At 47.7% G+C, this 18,598-nt stretch overlaps 1 protein-coding gene across 1 annotated transcript in view; it reads left to right on the top strand.

Moving 5' to 3' along the window:
* The window catches only part of LOC133356819 (uncharacterized), a 99,408-nt gene that overhangs the window by 64,048 nt on the left and 16,762 nt on the right, over positions 1–18,598 (top strand). The window contains exon 3 of the mRNA XM_061574528.1: positions 10,823–11,313. Within this exon, the coding sequence (XP_061430512.1) occupies positions 10,823–11,313 (491 nt within the window). The remainder of the gene's footprint in view (positions 1–10,822; positions 11,314–18,598) is intronic.

Below are 18,598 nucleotides of genomic sequence, written 5' to 3'. Positions count from 1 at the left end.
AGAATTGAAGATAATTACCGATGATTCACGCTTGGAAGGCAACAACAAGCAACTTACCCAGGATGCTCACGAGGAGATGTTTCAATCGCTGCGTGTGTCCTGCTGTGACATACGGATCAGAAACTTGGATGCCGATAATTAAAATGGAACAAAAGAAATCTGAGAAGGGGGAATTAGACAAACACCGGGAGAGAGAGAACGCGGAACACATGGAGAGTGGGTGAGGCTTGGAGAGGGCACAGGCGTGGCGAGAAGGGACGATGTCCAATGGTCGAGACTAACGTGGAGTGGCAGCTAAAGGAGGGTGCCACGGTGGCGAGATGTTAACTGCCTCGCCTCGAATACAGCGGGTCATAGGTTCAATCCCGACCCTGACGCCTGCTGTATATTTGGAGCTGGCACGTCTCTCTCCCCGTGTTTCGCGTGGATTCTTCTGCGGGTCCTCCGGTTTTTCCCTCCACATTTAGGAACAACATGCTTTTTCGGTAAAGTCACGTAGGTAAAAGATTAAAATAAAAATTAATAAAAGTAAAATAAAAATAAAATAAAAAATCACCACGTTTCGGAGGCAACACAAGCTTCCGTCTTCAGGTGGAACCATCACAGCACGATTGCTGAATCAAGTAGGGTTAGGGTTACTTGATACGATTGCTGTATCAAGTACTTGATGGAAGCTTGTGTTGCCTCCGAAACGTCGTGATTTTTTATTTTATTTTACTTTTATTAATTTTAATTTAAATTTTTTACCTACGTGACTTTACCGAAAAAACCTAAGAATATGAATCCTTGCAGTCACGAAAGCTTCAAATCTACTTTTTAGAGTGTTTGGCTGCTATATATTTCCACAACGCTGAGCTATCATTTGTGGCCAGATCGCTTCTGAAAAAGAACTAAATAGCTCAGGGGGCCTTAATTGGTAAAATAGAAAATAGATGTTTTAATAGTTGTATCCCCGTCTCCGACTGACATCAATGTAGGGCGAAATCTGACCCATCTGGTGGATACCCCCCCCCCCCGGCTAGCCCCCCCACCCCCAGCCCCCCTCCACCTCTTCACCAACCCCACACTGACCAGCGTGCTGAAGTCTCGTCACGCGAGCCCATTGACCACCATGGGCCGATACGTGCAGCAATGGATTTACAAATACATGCGTGTATTACATATATTATGTATTATACAAATAGGAAATAGCAATAAAGTCTCAGAAGAGCTACCACGGTGGAATGGTGAGCAAACTGGGCTTGCAATCCAGAGGTTGCCTGGATCTATTCAATCTTTTCTAGATTTGAAGCTTTCGTGACTGCAAGGATTCATATTCTTAGGTTTTTTCGGTAAAGACGTTTCGGAGGCAACACAAGCTTCCGTCTTCACAGCACGACAGCTATCGTGCTGTGACGGTTCCACTTGAAGACGGAAGCTTGTGTTGCCTCCGAAACGTCGTGATTTTTATTTTATTTTTATTTAACTTTTATTAATTTTAATTTTTTTACCTACGTGACTTTACCGAAAAAAACCTAAGAATATCTCTTCTTTGTTTTTTTCGCTAAAATCACGTAGAAGGGAAGTAATAAAATAATAAAATAAAACATAATAAAATTATTTTATTACTTCCCTTCTACGTGAATTTGCCGAAAAAAAACCAAGAAGATGAATCCCTGCAGTCACGAAAGCTTTAAATCGAAATCTAAGAATATCTATTCAATATCTCCCGGCGCGGCATTTAAATCCCAAACACACCGAGCAGAATGAACGGATGGAGTACTGTGAGCCAATTGGCAAGTCTCGAGTGGTGGGTTAAAGCGTGGACACTCCGATGTCTACCCAGGGGACATCTGTCCAGCGTGGAAGAGTAGGCCAAATATCTTCTTATCGGAGGTGGGGCTGCCGGGGGGAGAGGGGGGCTCTAATTCTAAACGCGAGTGGGAAGCAGTGCGCGGTTGTGGACAATCAAAATAGCCAGGGCAAAGCCTTTCCCTCTGCCACACAGCCAAACTGAACACGGCCTCTGTCCACCGAGAATCATAAACGTATGTAGCACTGTTACCCCATCGGCAAGTGTCGAGTGGTGGGCTAAAGCGTGGTACACTCCGGTGTCGACCCACGCGACGATTCAGTTCGTTTAGTTCGCTGTCCTTTTCCCCCGCAGACTCCGATTAACACGGAGGTGGCTACGTACGGTGCGAAAGAAGTTCAACATACATACACACGGAGATGTAACTCCAAACGCGGTGCTTAACCCCCCCCCCCACCCCACCCACCCACCACGATAAACCGAGAGCCGCGAGCGGTGCCCAGGGCGAGGTGGGGCACGCCGCTCGGTTCCGTTAGCCGTGCCATCCGCTGCGCGTGCGCCTCTCCCGTTCGGCCCGATCGGATCAAAAGGTCAAAGGGTCACACGGGGGGGGGGGGAGAAGCGCCGTCCTGTAATTGTCGGCTCAGTCACCGCTAGCCGGAGGAGCCCCTCTAGAAGGCCCCCTCCCGACAGCCCCTCTAGAGTGGCATTCGGCCTTCTCCTTTTGCACGCTGGCCAGACGTATTGGAAGGCCAAATTAAAACGTGTTTATTTTAGTTCTTTCGGTGAAGTTACGTGACTTTACCGAAAGAACCAAAGAGTATGGATTCCTGCAGTCACGAAAGCTTCGAATCAAGATTGTGTGTTTATTTTGCCAGGTAAAGCCAAACTGAGCAATACAGATTTAAATAATCATAAGCGACCTTCTGAAAAACGTCGTGAGAATTGTATTTTATTATGTTTTATTTTTATTATTTTATTATTTCCCTTCTACGTGACTTTACCGAAAGAACCAAGAAGATGAATCCCTGCAGTCACGAAACCTTTAAATCGAAATTTTGCCTCATGGTAGTTTATTTTTGTTAATTTTAAATTGCCCCACCATGAGATGGAATCGAACCGGCGAATTTTTGAATTTCAGCTCCGTTAACTCGGCCGTGGCACCGCGGGCGTTCACCGGATGCCGTGGCCGTCCCCGACAAAACGGCGGTGGCATTTACAAGCAAACAGGGGAGGGGGGGTAGAGTAACAAGCGAATTGGGGGTGGAGATCGAGGGGCCGAATGGCACGACAAGGGCTGGGGGCGTTTCATCCAGCAGTGGATAGAGAACGGCGGGTGACTGTGACATTCGGCGTCCTTTACGGCGGCTGTGATTTTTGTGTTTTTATTTTTTCCTCCTTTTTTATTTTTACGGTGGCCAGTAAAGCTGTTGCCCCATCGCAGCAATTCCTAAGCCCGCGGGAATAAATCACGGCACACCTGCCCGAGGCGTAAAGCTGACATTCATAAAACTAGACAAAAGCCACACACTCCCCCCCCACACACACACACGCACGCACACCCCCCAATACACCCCTCCCCTACCCACCACGCCGTCATCGCTGCCACACACAAAAAAAATATATTTCTTTCCCACTCACTGCCATCGTGAATCGCTTAAAATTTACGTGACACGTATCCATTAAAGGGAAAGATTTGCGCATTAAAGCCGGTTGTTAATCTGCAATACCGACGGTGAAATTTGAGTTTTGCCACCAAATTAGCCGGCTTAGGCAAAACCCCACCACCCCGGTTTCATGTGAAAGGCCACGTAGATGATGCGAGAGATTTACGCTTAAGCCGTCACGGGCCCCTCGCACGGACCTCCATGCCGGTGGAGACGGTCGCCGTTGTCACCTTAATCCACGGACCTCCCCTCACCCCCCCTCACGCCCCCTCCCCTCACTCCCCCTCCAACCCCCCCCCTCACTCCCTCACCCCCCTCCAACCCCCCCTCACTCCCCCTCCCCTCACCCCCCTACTACCCCCTCCTCACTACCCCTCCCACCACCCCCTTCCTACCCCCCCCTCACTCCCCCTCACCCCCCTCCAACCCCCCCCTCACCCCCCTCCTACCCCCTTCCTACCCCCCCCTCACTCCCACTCCCCTCACCCCCCTCCTACCCCCCCTCACTCCCTCCTCTCACCCCCCCCCCTCACTCCCCCTCCCCTCACCCCCCTCCTACCCCCCCTCACTCCCTCTCCTCACCCCCCCCCCTCACTCCCCCTCCCCTCACCCCCCTCCTACCTTCCGCCCCCCCCCCCGTATATTCATTTCGCTTCCCCCGAATTGTCCCCACTCGAGCTCACGAGACTTTGAAAAGCGAATGTGAAAAGCCGACGACATTAAATCGTGCGGAGGTTTGGGAGGGGGGTGGGAGGGTGGTATTTGTTGTTGTTGTTGTTTGCGTGCGTGCGTTTTGAACAATTGAGCGCCTTTGGTATTCGCGTCTTCGTGGTTCGTCCAGTGCGAGGCTTTCCGTCATCACGAAGTGAGGAGGCGTCGCTGCTGCTGCTGCTGCTGCCGCTGCTCCCGCTGCCGCCGCTGCCGCTGCTGCTGCCGCTGCTGCTGCTGCTCCCGCTGCTGCTACTGCTGCTGTTGTGTTTCTACAGGCGTAGGCTGCGTTATTGCCTGCGAGATGTTAACTACCTCGCCACAAAGATTTCGTGGGTTCGTTCACGACCCTGACGCCTGCTGCTGGATATTTGGAGTTTGCGCGTCTCTCTCTCTCACCGTGGTCGCGTGGATTTTTCTCCGGGTCCTCCGGGTTTTCTCTCCGCGTTTAGAAACAACATCACGCGTTTAGAGTATTTGGCTGATATACATTTACACTAGATAAGCCACTTTTTTGAGTCATCATTGGTGGCCAGGTCGCTTCTGATAACAATAGCTACATTAAAAAAAAACAATTGTTTAAAACGTAGCTTTAAGTTTGGTTTTACTCGGTCGTAAGAGCTCCCAAGATGATCTGATTGAATCGTAAATGTAACTTGCCAGCACGGCATGATGGGCACTGGGCAAGAATAACTGCAGAGCAGCAGTCGATGGAGATAACCGCCGAGGATCGGTGATGGTGGCGCCAGCAGTGGATAGAGAATGGGCTGATGCTACAATGCGCAAGGGATGATCGACCGACGGTCGAGACGAATATCGGAGTAGAGGACACGACCGACGAGTACGGGAAGTCCTCCGCGGAGATGGAGCGATGGACATCCACTCGTGCGCAAGCAGGGGTCAGATGGAACGTTGCATTGTGGGAGGGCGGTGGTTTGCGGGGCGGAGGTAAGGGGGGGGGGGGCATCATCCAGCAGTGGATTGAACATGGATGATGATTCATGATGATGATGATGGAAAAGTACGCGAACCAGCGTGGTTTGGCATGGCTCTTGAGATTCCGTGCGAGGGCCGGCCTTAAGCTAGCAGCGGACAAGCGTACGCGCGCACGAACTCACTCACACGGCAGGGCAACTTCTTATTAACAAAACCTTTCACCGCCCGCCCGCCCGACCGCGCGCCCGCCCGCAAACATCACATTTTCAACGTCACGCGCAGAATAAGTGGCAAATTATCCAGGCCAAACGTAACGAGACCGTGCCAGATTAAAAGTCATCGCGTGTGATTGAGGGCTGCCTGCGCGCTGTCGTAATGGCCCGTGCGGCGTCAGCGCTGAATTATTATTGTGGGCCGCCGCTCATATTTTATTTATATGCCCCTGCCCGTTCCGTTTCGCTTATCTTGTTATTCAGGGTGAAAGGTTAACGAAGGTGGCAGCCAGGCAGTTACTCGGCTCTCTTGCGATGCTGTCGGTCTGGAAGGGTCTGTCTGGATGGGTCTGTCTGGGGGGTCTGTCTGGATGGTTAGTCTAGAAATGTTTGTCTGGGGGGTCTGTCTGGTGGGTCTGTCTGGAGGGTCTGTCTAGGGGGTCTGTCTGGAGGGTGTCTGGAGGGTCTGTCTGGAGGGGTCTGTCTGGAAGATTTGTCTGGAAGGGTCTGTCTGGAGGGTCTGTCTGGAAGTGTCTGTCTGGAGGGTCTGTCTGGAAGTGTCTGTCTGGAGGGTCTGTCTGGAGGGTGTCTGTCTGGGGGGTCTGTCTGGAGGGAATGTCCAGGAGGGTCTGTCTGGAAGTGTCTTTCTGGAGGGTCTGTCTGGAGGGTCTGTCTGGAGGGTTTGTCTGGAGGGTCTGTATGGAAGTGTCTGTCTGGAGGGTCTGTCTGAAAATGTCTGTCTGGAGGGTCTGTCTGGAGGGGAATGTCCAGGAGGGTCTGTCCGGAAGGCTGGAATCGGATCTCTTCAGAGCCGCCCTGACCCACTCTTCCACGCTGGTCAATACCAAGTGCCCACACTTTACCCCACTCACATGCGGCCTGCGGATCGACTAGGCTAGGCGGGCGCAACGAAGCCCACGGCGTAAGAAACTCGCACCCACAGTTTCAACCGCAGCGCCGGGAGATCGCTCTATTTGAACTCCGCAGTCTCTGGCCATCCCACCTCCGATATTCTTATTTTGCCCCCCCCCCCCTTCCACACCCATCCACCTGCCTCCCTCCTCCCCCACCCCCTTTTTTTTCTTGATAATTTCCTCCAGGCCCCGTGATCGCTTGCCACGTGCCATCTTGCTAATCATTTGACGACGCTGCTTCTGGCTGCTTCTGGCTGCTGCTGTTGCGTTGGCAGTGGTGGACAAAAAAATGTTTATCCATTAAAAAAAATTTTAACGGCCAAGGAGTTAACAACAACTCAATATATGACATTCTAGATTTGAAGCTTTCGTCACTGCAATGATTCATACTCTTAGTTCTTTCGGTAAAGTCACGTAGGTAAAAAATGAAATTAAAATTGATAAAAAATAAAAACAATAAAATCACGACGTTTCGGAGGCAACACAAGCGTCCGTCTTCAGGTGAAAGTGTGATTTTATTGTTTTTATTTTTTTGTAATTTTAATTCCATTTTTTACCTACGTGACTTTACCGAAAGAACTAAGAGTATCAATATATGACACTTTGGCCGTTAAAAAAAATTTAAATGGTAAAACATTTTTTTTAAATAGGCAACGTTTCGCACACCGGGCCCTCCTTCATGGCACACACACGAGGCAAGTGGTGACCGCGCCCAGAGTCTCGCACAGCCTGCGATGCGACGAGCAGATACAGGGCGCGTGTAACAACACAGGGGGGGGGGGGTCCGGGGGAGGTGGGGGGGGGGGCGGCGAGGGTGACGTTGGGAGGGGGGGGGGTGATTGGAGCAAGTCGGCGAGCGACGGCTCACCGAGACCTTTTTAACTTGAACTTTACAATGGCAATTACAGTGGCATTACCAAATGCCACCGCCGCACTCACTGGTGGCTTCAATAGCTGCGCCAAAGTCGTTAATTTCTTCTTTGTATTATTATTTAGTTGTTGTTGTCGTCGTCGTGGGCGAGTGTGTGGGCGCGCTCATTCGCCGCAGCGGTGGTTCGTAACGCGGGTTTCGTTCACTCGTCGCGAGCGGCGACGGCTCCGATTGGAGCGACGTACGGCGCGAAAGAAGTTCAACATGCGCGCGCGGCACGAAACGTGTCCGGATCGGGTCCTGCGCCTCCCCGTGCAACTCCGCGCCCTCGCGAGCCGAGTCACCTTGCCCTGTAGGCGCGTGGATGCGTCCGGCCACCAGCATCAATGACCATCATCTGAATCGGTTTCGGGCCTCCCGTAGGTCGACTCGGCCTCAAATGAGTACCTGGTGCGATGCGTAAAACATGGCAAGTGGGGAGAGGGTGGTGCTGGCCACCGAAGCCCCTCGTGTGCCGTTCCAGTCTTCATAGGTGCTCGGCAACAGCACTTGCCCCAACAGTCGGTGAAAGCTATACGGTGGATCTTTGTGTGTGTGTACGTGCTCAACAGCGCACACTCATTGACCTCACACCCCCAGTAAATACCTCGGGATTCACCGATCGTGTCCAGGGGGGTTAAGTTTTCCGGGGTCTATCGCTGTACCGGTAAAATGTCAACAACAAAAAACACCTCTCAACCCTCCCAAGATCAATTAGCCCCGGCGGCGATGCGGTTAATCAGGCCGGCCTCATTACCGACAAGTCTGAGCCCCTTTCGTTTAAAAAAAATTTCCATCACCGAGCAATAGGACCATCACTCATCACCCCCCCCCCCCCAAACGCCACGTCTATAAAGGCAAGAGTCGCATTGCCGTGCCCGAAGTGGCATTTCGTCGCCGAAATATGTCAAAGTGTTGAGTAGCGCACACAAACAACAATAATAATAACGCTTACAGGACGAGGTCGTTCATGGGGGCTTGATCAGCCTCCCGTGGTCGCAATATGGTGCCGCATATCTTCTTGGTTCTTTCGGTAAAGTCACGTAGAAGGGAAATAATAAAATAATAAAAATAAAACATAATAAAATAATTCTCACGACGTTTCGGCCACAACGCAAGCAGCCGTCCTCAGGTGAAAGCCAGGTCTGTCGAGGCGACAGCGTCTGAATGAAACAGCACACGTGCTTGGAGCATATATATAAGCTGGGTTGGAAGGGGGGGGAAAGAGCGCCTTGACAAAAAAATATACATATCAAGAGGCATTTAGCATATTTATGGGAAATGCAGGTATGTGATTAGTACTACTCATGCCCGTGCATTATGCAGACGCTGTCGCCTCGACAGACCTGGTTTTCACCTGAGGACGGCTGCTTGCGTTGTGGCCGAAACGTCGTGAGAATTGTTTTATTATGTTTAATTTGTATTATTTTATTACTTCCCTTCTACTTGACTTTACCGAAAGAACCAAGAAGATGAATCCCTGCAGTCACGAAAGCTTTAAATCGAAATGGTGCCGCACACTTATGGTGTATGGGTGAGTGGGGGGGTACATCAAGATGTATAAAAATAACGCGTTCGTCAATCAAACCCATGAGCTTCCTTACAACTCTACATGGTGAAGTATGCAGTCGACGACGTTTCGAGCGATGGCCCTTATTCGTAGCACAAAACATGGATTGGCCAGAGGAGACGGTGTATGTACGCCGATTTTCTTTCGCACCGTACGTAGCCAAACGTGCTAATTGCAGGTGCGAGGGAAGGACAACAAACTAAACACACGAAGAAGTTATCAAGAAATGAGTTTTCAATTTCGTATAGCGGAGTAGTGTATAGTGTAGTGTATTGTAGTGTATAGTGTAGTGTACTGTAGTGTATAGTGTAGTGTATTGTAGTGTATAGTGTACGTATGTAAAACTTCTTTAGCAGGGTACGTACCCAACCGTACTAATCGTAGTGTATTGTGTGTGTATGTATAGTAGTGTGGTGTACTGTAGTGTATAGTGTAGTGTATTGTAGTGTATAGTGTAGTGTATTGTAGTGTATAGTGTACGTATGTAGAACTTCTTTGGCAGGGTACGTAGCCAACCGTGCTAATCGTAGTGTATTGTGTGTGTTTGTATAGTAGTGTAGAGTGGTGTAGTGTACTGTAGTGTATAGTGTAGTGTATTGTAGTGTATAGTGTACGTATGTAGAACTTCTTTGGCAGGGTACGTAGCCAACCGCGCTAATCATAGTGTATTGTATGTGTTTGTATAGTAGTGTAGAGTGGTGTAGTGTACTGTAGTGTATAGTGTAGTGTACTGTAGTGTATAGTGTAGTGTACTGTAGTGTATAGTGTAGTGTATTGTAGTGTATAGTGTACGTATGTAGAACTTCTTTGGCAGGGTACGTAGCCAACCGTGCTAATCGTAGTGTATTGTGTGTGTTTGTATAGTAGTGTAGAGTGGTGTAGTGTACTGTAGTGTATAGTGTAGTGTACTGTAGTGTATAGTGTAGTGTATCGTAATGTATAGTGTAGTGTATCGTAGTGTATTGTGTGTGTATGTAAAGTAGTGTAAAGTTGGGGAGCGGTAGTGTAGCGGTTAGCGCTACACTGCGCTACGAACCTGACGACCCGGGTTCGTTTCCCGCTCACTGTCAACACCAGTGACGATTATCTGAACCGGTCCTGGGCCTCCCCTATGTCGACTCAGCCTCAAATGAGTACCTGGTGCGGTGTGTAAACATTGCCACTAGGGAGACAAAGGCGGCCGGGCGTGGTGTGGGCGACTCACTCCGTCGTGCGCCGTGCCGGCCTTCATAGGTGCTCGCTAACAGCACTTGCTCCTACAGTCTGTTAAGGCTATACGGGGGATCTTTGTCTTTGGTATAGTTGGAATAGTCAGGGGCACAGGTGTTGGTGCATCGGCCAGTCATCTCATTCAGTCGACCCATGCCAAGCTGATGGGTCCGTCCCGTGACCTCCTGCCAGCGGGCGTTCGACACTTGACGTGGCCTCAAAGTGAACTTAGCCTGGCACAAGCACCGTGGTGACGTCACCGCCACTTCGTGGCGATTGGCGGTGGTTGTTGTTGTGTAGTAAAGTATAATCGTGTGGTGTGTGTGTAGTGTAGTGTGTGCACAGCATGTCATACCTGGCACCCCCTTATCAGTGCCCTACCTTATTACAGACCACTTCAGACCGTTTTGGTGACCCCGTGGTGCCCTTCTAAATCTCAACGTTCATCCTACAAAGTCCCATCCCAGGCGATAAACACAAACAAATAAGACAAACACTCTTTGGTTCTTTCGGTAAAGTCACATAGCTATAAAATAAAATAAATCACGACCTGATGACGGACGCTTATGTCGCGCCCGAAACGTCGTGATTAATTTTATTTTCTACCCACGTGACTTTACCGAAAGAACCAAACACTATAGATTCCTGCAGTCACGAAAGCTTCAAACCAAAATAGACAAATATTACTTATTTATTTTTGCCCGTATTGAAACGGCGTTACGCTGTATTTACCCCCCCACCCCCCACGCAAACACTCAACGTCCCTGTACAAGAACACGGACTGAGACCAATACGGCCTGACAGCTAAGGCGCGTTGCGCGTCGAACTTCTTTCGCACCGTACGTGCGTCCAATCGGCAGCTGTGGCTAATCGCGAGTGGGTGTCCCGCGCGCGTTTCCTTCAGCGGCTGCGGTGGCTGGAACGTCGGCCAACACTCCGCCGCGTCTGCTCAACCCCATCGACCTGGTGCGCGCCCAGGCGGGCCGCATGCTCTCGTTCCGCGTGCCCGACGACACCTTCTTCGACGCCGAGGACGGCGACGCCGCCCGGCTGCGTCTCTCGCTCGTGCCGGCCGAAACGCATCGTCCTCATCATCATCATCATCAGGATCATCAGCATCATCAGCATCAGGATCATCATCATCAGCATCATCATCAGCAGCATCGTCATCGTCATCATCATCATCCTCCGCAGCAGCAGCCTCCCTCGTGGTCGTCGTTGTCATCATCGTCATCATCGTCGTCGTCATCATCGTCGTGGGTGCGCTTCGACGCCCGGGCGAGAGCCATCGTCGGCGTGCCGCTGGGAGGCGACGCAGCGCGGCCCCCGCAGGAGTTCGTGATGGTGGCGCGCGACGCCGGCGGGCTCGAGACGCGCGACGCGTTCGTCATCGAGGTACGTACGTACGTGTGTGTACGTGTGTGTGTACGTGTGTGTACGTGTGTGTGTACGTGTGTGTGTGTACGTGTGTGTACGTGTGTGTACGTGTACGTGTGTGTGTGTACGTGTGTGTGTGTACGTGTGTGTGTACGTGTGTGTGTGTACGTGTGTGTGTACGTGTGTGTACGTGTGTGTGTACGTGTGTGTGTGTACGTGTGTGTGTGTACGTGTGTGTGGGTATAAGTACCTACATGTGTGTTTGTGTGTAAGTACATACGTGTGTGTGTGTACTTGTGTGTGTGTACGTGTGTGTGTGTATAAGTACGTACGTGTGTATGTGTGTAAGTACGAAGCTGTGTGTGTGTTTACGTGTGTAAGCACGTATGTGTGCAAGTGTGTGTAAGTACGTACGTGCGTGTGTGTGAACATATGTGGGGAGCGGTGGTGTAGCGGTTAGCGCGCTGCGCTACGAACCTGGCGACCCGAGTTCGATTTCCACTCACGGCCAACACCGGTGACGATAATCTGAACCGGTCCTGGGCCTCCCCTAGGTAGACTCAGCCTCAAATGAGTACCTGGTGCGATGTGTGAGCATCGCCACTGGGAAGACAAAAGCGGCCGGGCGTGGTGTTGGCCACCCACCCTCTAGTGAACAGCACTTTCCGCAACAATCTGTTAAGGCTATACGGGGGATCTTTGTCTTTGTCTTGTGCGTGTGTGTGTGTCGTTGTGTGTGTGTTGTAGCCAACCATGCTCATCAGAGGTGTATGTATGTATGTTAAACTTCTTCCGCACCATACCTCGCCAACTGCATTAATTGGAGGTGTGTGCGCGTGTGTACGTATTGTTGCACTTCTTTCGCACCGTACGTAGCCGACCGTGCTCATCAGAGCGATAACAACTTAGCGAAAGCACAACCGCTTAAGTGTGTCGACTTTTCCCCTTTTGGTGCAGAAGAGTTGCTAGCGCAATTCGTTCAAATCGCCACTGCTGCTATTAGCAACGTACATGCGGCAGGTGAAACGCTCAATATGTCTCGAACAGCTGATCACTCACATTCCATGACCGCCCCAGTCGAGTAAAAGTCTCTTCTAGATTTTAATCTTTCGTAACTGCAAGGATTCATATTCTTAGGTTTTTTCGGTAAAGTCACGTAGGTAAAAAATGAAAATTAATAAAAGTAAAATAAAAATAAAATAAAAATCATCGACGTTTCGGAGGCAACACAAGATTCCGTCTTCAGGTGGAACCGTCACAGCACGATAGCTGTATCACTTGAACTGTCACCGTACGATAGCTGTATCACTTGAACTATCACAGTGAGATAGCTGTATCACTTGATACAGCTATCGTGCTGTGACGGTTCCACCTGAAGACGGAATCTTGTATTGCCTCCGAAACGTCGTGATTTTTATTTTATTTTTATTTTACTTTTATTAATTTATTTTTTTACCTACGTGACTTTACCAAAAAAAAACTAAGAATATAAAAGTCTCTTGGCAGGAAGTGTCCTTCCTCGCCATCTTCAGGGCACTGATCTTCCCTCGACCGGCGAATGCACTGATAGTATCGCAGCCTGTGAAGGCGTGAAAGCCAATTAGGTTGAGGAACTCGCGGTGAGACTTAAAATAGTTCCATGACGCCTGTACATGAGCTGTTCACGAGGACCTCATTCAAAGCGGCTTGTGAGACATCTTTCCCAAGGTTGGCAATGGTCATCAGTGTCTCATCCAGGTGAACCATGTCGTTCACGCGAGTTGCTTCCAACCAGGACAGGAAACCATTCCATGTCATCTTCTTGGTTCTTTCGGTAAAGTCACGTAGAAGGGAAGTAATAAAATAATAAAATAAAACATAATAAAATAATTCTCACGACGTTTCGGCCACAACGCTGTCTCCCCGACAGACCTGGTCTTCACCTGAGGACGGCTGCTTGCGTTGTGGCCGAAACGTCGTGAGAATTATTTTATTATGTTTTATTTTTATTATTTTATTACTTCCCTTCTACGAGACTTTACCGAAAGAACCAAGAAGATGAATCCCTGCAGTCACGAAAGCTTTAAATCGAAATTCATTCCATGTCAGTCACACGAGAGGCTCGTACGGGAGTTTGTGTTGTCGCACTGCGCTGTTATACTTGCAGCCATCCGTAACACCAGCAATGGAGCCTCCTGCGATCATGCCAGACTCAATGCAGAGATCTCGGAGTCGAGCATCTTGGAAACGCTTTCCTCTTATCGCCAGCAGTGTGCAGATGGTGTGGAATACCCCGAACCTGACGATGACATCATGGGACTCGTCAGAGTGTTTCATGTGATCTCGACAGCCTTTGCACACAGGGATTGGTGAAAGACGCAGACAATCTTTGTCCGTTAAATTTCGATTTAAAGCTTTCGTGACTGCAGGGATTCATCTTCTTGGTTCTTTCGGTAAAGTCACGTAGAAGGAGAATAATAAAATAATAAAAAATAAACATAATAAAATAATTCTCACGACGTTTCGGCCGCAACGCAAGCAGCCGTCTTCAGGTGGAGAACAGGTCTGTCGAGCCTCTGCCTTCTCGACAGACCTGTCCTTCACCTGAGGACGGCTGCTTGCGTTGTGGCCGAAACGTCGTGAGAATTATTTTATTACGTTTTATTTTTTTATTATTTCATCAATCTTTGTCCGGCTTGAGTACTGCACGACGCTCAGTGACCGGTTAAGAACCTCGTTGACAACAGACATTTGTGCCGCTGGAGCATTGATGGTAGGCGGAGAGCCTCCATTGTCGGGGATGACCGTCATCTCACCTCGAGTCAGGATGTTGAAGCCTTGTCCGGCTTCTGATTGACTGGTCTTCTTGTTGTGACATGCGTGCTAGGACCCAAGCTGAGTATTGGCTGCAGTTTTAGATTTGAAGCTTTCGTGACTGCAAACATTCATACTCTTAGGTTTTTCGGTAAAGTCACGTAGTTAAAAAATAATAGAAATAAAATAATAAATCACGACGTTTTGGAGACAACACAAGTCTCCGTCATCAGGTGGGACCGTCACAGCTAGATTTACTGTATCCAGTGAGGCAAAATTACAAGAGGCGAGCTCTTAAATACAAGTTAAGGGGAGAGGGGGGAGGGGCTTATCTGAATGTGGTAGCCAATGAATGGAACGTGTTGGGGTTGGGTGGACGGGGCTAAAAGAGAACAATAGTCGTACCCGGTGTTGGTTGACAATCCAAATAAAAAAATTAACCCGTAAAAACAAAGTTTTTCACTATAAATCCTTTATATGCGTGGCGGCTAGAGTCCTCTCGTCCTCTGGCTTGAGATGACTGCCACCTATGGGTCAGATGATTGCCTGCCACCATTAAGCAATTGGTAATTAAATATAAAAAAAAATATCCTAAAAAGTGTAAAGTTATGGAAAAAAATTTTCACGAAAATAAATTGTCACGCACAACGAGTCTGTGTGCAAAATGTCAGCTCGATTGGATCACGGGAAGTGGGTTAAAAAACGACCGAAAGATTTGCACGGTCGTAAGCGCGCAAGCAAGCAAGCAAGTGAACTTAATATAAAGGATTTAAAAAGGAGAGTGCTGTTAAACGCTGGGGATGTCAACACTCGGTAAAGTAGAATAGTACCTGTCATTTATTTCTTAACTACGTGACTTTACCGAAAAACCTAAGAGTATTGGCTGCAGTATCGGCATCTGCACTTTTGCTTCGTGATGGCCCCCACCCATTGTCTAGCGTTATAAGTTGGTAACATTGTGACTTCCCCCCCCCCATGCATGTATGCATATTACGTGTTATCTAATTAAAAATGCACAGATTAGCACATGACGTAAAACACAATATTGACTTAGTAGATTAAGTCAGAAGTTTTTGGTGCGTTTTAATGTGACAAATAACTAATTGGTTGTTAATCTACACAGGCTTTTGTCAAAATATTGTTCTTTCAGTTAATTACGTTCAAATACACTTGACACATGTAAAAAAGAAAACAAGATTTCCGTCTGTTTTTGTAGATATAATACCACGTAAAATGAAAATGACAAAATATATTTTTTTAAATCCCTCTGAACATTTCGACCTATTATGAAACATGAGTTGTCAAACTCGACGTGCAAAATGTAATTTTGAGAAAATCGCAATGCCAGTTCTGGCATTGTGATGCTCGTAGCAATGAGATTTGAGAGTTCTACTTGTGTATCCCCCCCCCCCCCTTCTTGCCATGACAGCAAAGTAAATAGCCACATGTTACTAACGTAGACATCTGCTCCAGAGAATGAGCTTTTCAATGATGTGCAATTCAGCTAGGTTATTTCTTAAAATGCGGAGAAAAATTGCGATGAAAGATGCTAAAAAAACGCTAATTTAAGGCTTTGTTTACTTGGCGAAGTTTGTATAAAATCGTAAAAACTAACTATTTATAAAATACAAATAGTTATTTTTATGATTTTAATCATCAATTATTGTCAATAACAAAGTTATTAGAACAAAGTTATTGGTAATAATTGTGTGCATGTTATGAAAGTTTACAATTTATGGAATAAAAATGTAAAAAAATATCAAAATTGACAAACTGGACAAAAATCATTATTTTTGCCTGTAGTACATGGCCTTAACTAATAATCTTAGCAGGTACATTAACAATACATTGAGGGTAAAGTTAGTACTTTAGATATATTTACTGAACAGAAATAATACAGAACCACCAGTACTTAATTCTAGATTTGAAGCTTTCGTGACTGCAAGGATTCATACTCTTAGGTTTTTTCGGTAAAGTCACTATTGTTATTATTTTTATTATTTATTTTTATTTCCACCAGTACTTGCCTCGCCTGCCAGTAAGTGATCGTGAGCAAACAGGCTGCTAGAAACAGAAGGAAAACAGAGAGCGCCAATCTCTTCCAGACTTCACTAAGTCACTGACATTGAAGAGCAAGCGTGAACAAATGCAAGAATATGTATTAAATGTATGCCTTGGGGACAAACATCCAATTTAGTAAATTATTTATTGTTTTAATCAACAGCAGAGGTGTTGGAATGTTTAATTTGTGACGTCCGGGCAAATTGGCGTGATTGTGATAGGTGCAAAAACAGGTTTCCTGCGAGAAAAATCAAACAGCTGCTCATTTTGAAGGGGCATCGTCCATTATTTTACGTCTGTTGGTGTAACAAATAACATGGCACCGTTGAAGTTTTGCTATTTTTAAATCCTTTATATTAAGTTCGTTTTCTTGCTTAGGACCGTGCAAATCTTTCGGTCGTTTTTTTAACCCACTTCCCGTGATCCAATCGAGCTGACATTTTGCACGCAGACTCGTTGTGCGAGACAATTAATGTTCGTGAAAATTTTTGTTCCAAAATTTTACACTGTTTAGGGAAAACAAATTTAATATTTAATTACCAATTGCTTAATACTGGCAGACAATCATCTGACCAATAGGTGGCAGCCATCTCAAGCCAGAGGACGAGAGGACTCTAGCCGCCACGCATATAAAGGATTTATAGTGAAAAACTTTGTTTTTACGGGTTATACTTATTCAATCCTTTATATTAAGTTCGCTTGCTTGCTTAGGACCGTGCAAATCTTTCGGTCGTTTTTTAACCCACTTCCCGTGATCCAATCGAGCTGACATTTTGCACACAGACTCGTTGTGCGTGACAATACATTTTCGTGAAAAAATTGTTTTTTTTACACTGTTTAGGGGAAAATGTTTAAAAATTTAATTACCAATTGTTTAATGCTGCCAGACAATCACCTCACCCATAGGTGGCAGCCATCTCCAGCCAGAGGACGAGAGGACTCTAGCCGCCCCTATGCCACGCATATAAAGGATTTATAGTGAAAAACTTTGTTTTTACGGGTTAATTTTTAGTGGTACCGACATCTGGTCAGTCCCAACAACTACTCGCCCATCCTAAAACATGAAGGGGAGACAGCATTTTTCGTCCCCAAAAATTGTTGTTGATATTTTCCACAATGACACTCGTGCTTGTCTTGAGGTAAGAGCGGAAAGATCAGAAGAAATGCTTTTATACTTTATTTATATATTTCACTGACACTTTTTTTTATCAGCGCAGTGTTTTTGAAGGGAACGCGTCGCGGTTTTGCCACTTGTCCTTATTCACCAAAACCCCAAAAAGACAAAGATCCCCCGTGTAGCCTGCACAGACTGTTGGGGCAAGTGCTGTTAGTGAGCACCTATGAAGGCCGGCTACGGGGAGCGGTAGCGCAGCGGTTAGCGCCCTGCGCTACGGACCCGGCGACCCGAGTTCACACTCACGGCCAACACCGGTGACAATTATTTAAACCGGTCCTGGGCCTCCCCTTGGTCGACTCGACCTCAAATGAGTACCTGGTGTGGTGTGTAAACATCGCCACTGGGGAGACAAAGGCGGTCGGGCGTGGTGCTGGCCACCCACCCCCTCGTGTGACGTCCCGACCTTCCTAGGTGCTCGCTAACAGCACTTGCCCCTACAGTCTGTGAATGCTATACGGGGGATTTTTGTCTTGTCATGAAGGCCGGCACGGCACACGAGGGTTGCGTGGCCAACACCACGCCCGGCAGCCTTTGTCTTCCCAGTGGTGATATTTGCACACAACGACAGGTACTCATTTGAGGCTGAGTCGACCTAGGGGGAGGCACAAGACCAGTTCAGATATTCGCTGTCACCGGTGTTAACCGTGAGCGGGAATCGGACTCGGGTTCGCCAGGTTCACTCCCGCTACACTGCCGCTCCCTAACAAAACCCAACGCAGTATAACACACACGCACGCACGCACACACGCGCGCGCACAAAAAGCCCACGTTGTTTTAATCCGGCATGAAACATTCAAACGCACGACCCTCCAGGAGAAGAAGAAAAAAACGAGGAATCCGTCTTCAGACTCGGCGAGGCTTTCTTGTGCACACAAACGACAGATGATAATTACCTTTACAACTCGCCAGCTTAGAGCGCGACGCTCCCGGCAACAGAACTCAAAATAAGTATAACCCGTAAAAACAAAGTTTTTCACTATAAATCCTTTATGTGCGTGGCGGCTAGAGTCCTCTCGTCCTCTGGCTTGAGATGGCTGCCACCTATGGGTCAGATGATTGCATTGCACCATTAAGCAATTGGTAATTAAATATAATATTTTTTGTCCTAATAAGTGTAAAATTTTGGAAAAAAATTTTTCACGAACATTAATTGTCACGCACAACGACTCTGTGTGCAAAATGTCAGCTCGACTGGATCACGGGAAATGGGTTTAAAAACGACCGAAAGATTTGCACGGTCCTAAGCAAGCAAGCGAACTTAATATAAAGGAT

This window comes from Lethenteron reissneri, chromosome 55, assembly GCF_015708825.2.
Source record: "Lethenteron reissneri isolate LAM-NWPU_2019-01 chromosome 55, ASM1570882v1, whole genome shotgun sequence".
In the NCBI taxonomy this organism is placed as follows: domain Eukaryota; kingdom Metazoa; phylum Chordata; class Hyperoartia; order Petromyzontiformes; family Petromyzontidae; genus Lethenteron; species Lethenteron reissneri.
The sequence above is the reverse complement of the archived record's forward strand: the minus strand, read 5'-3'. Positions and strand labels throughout refer to the sequence as shown.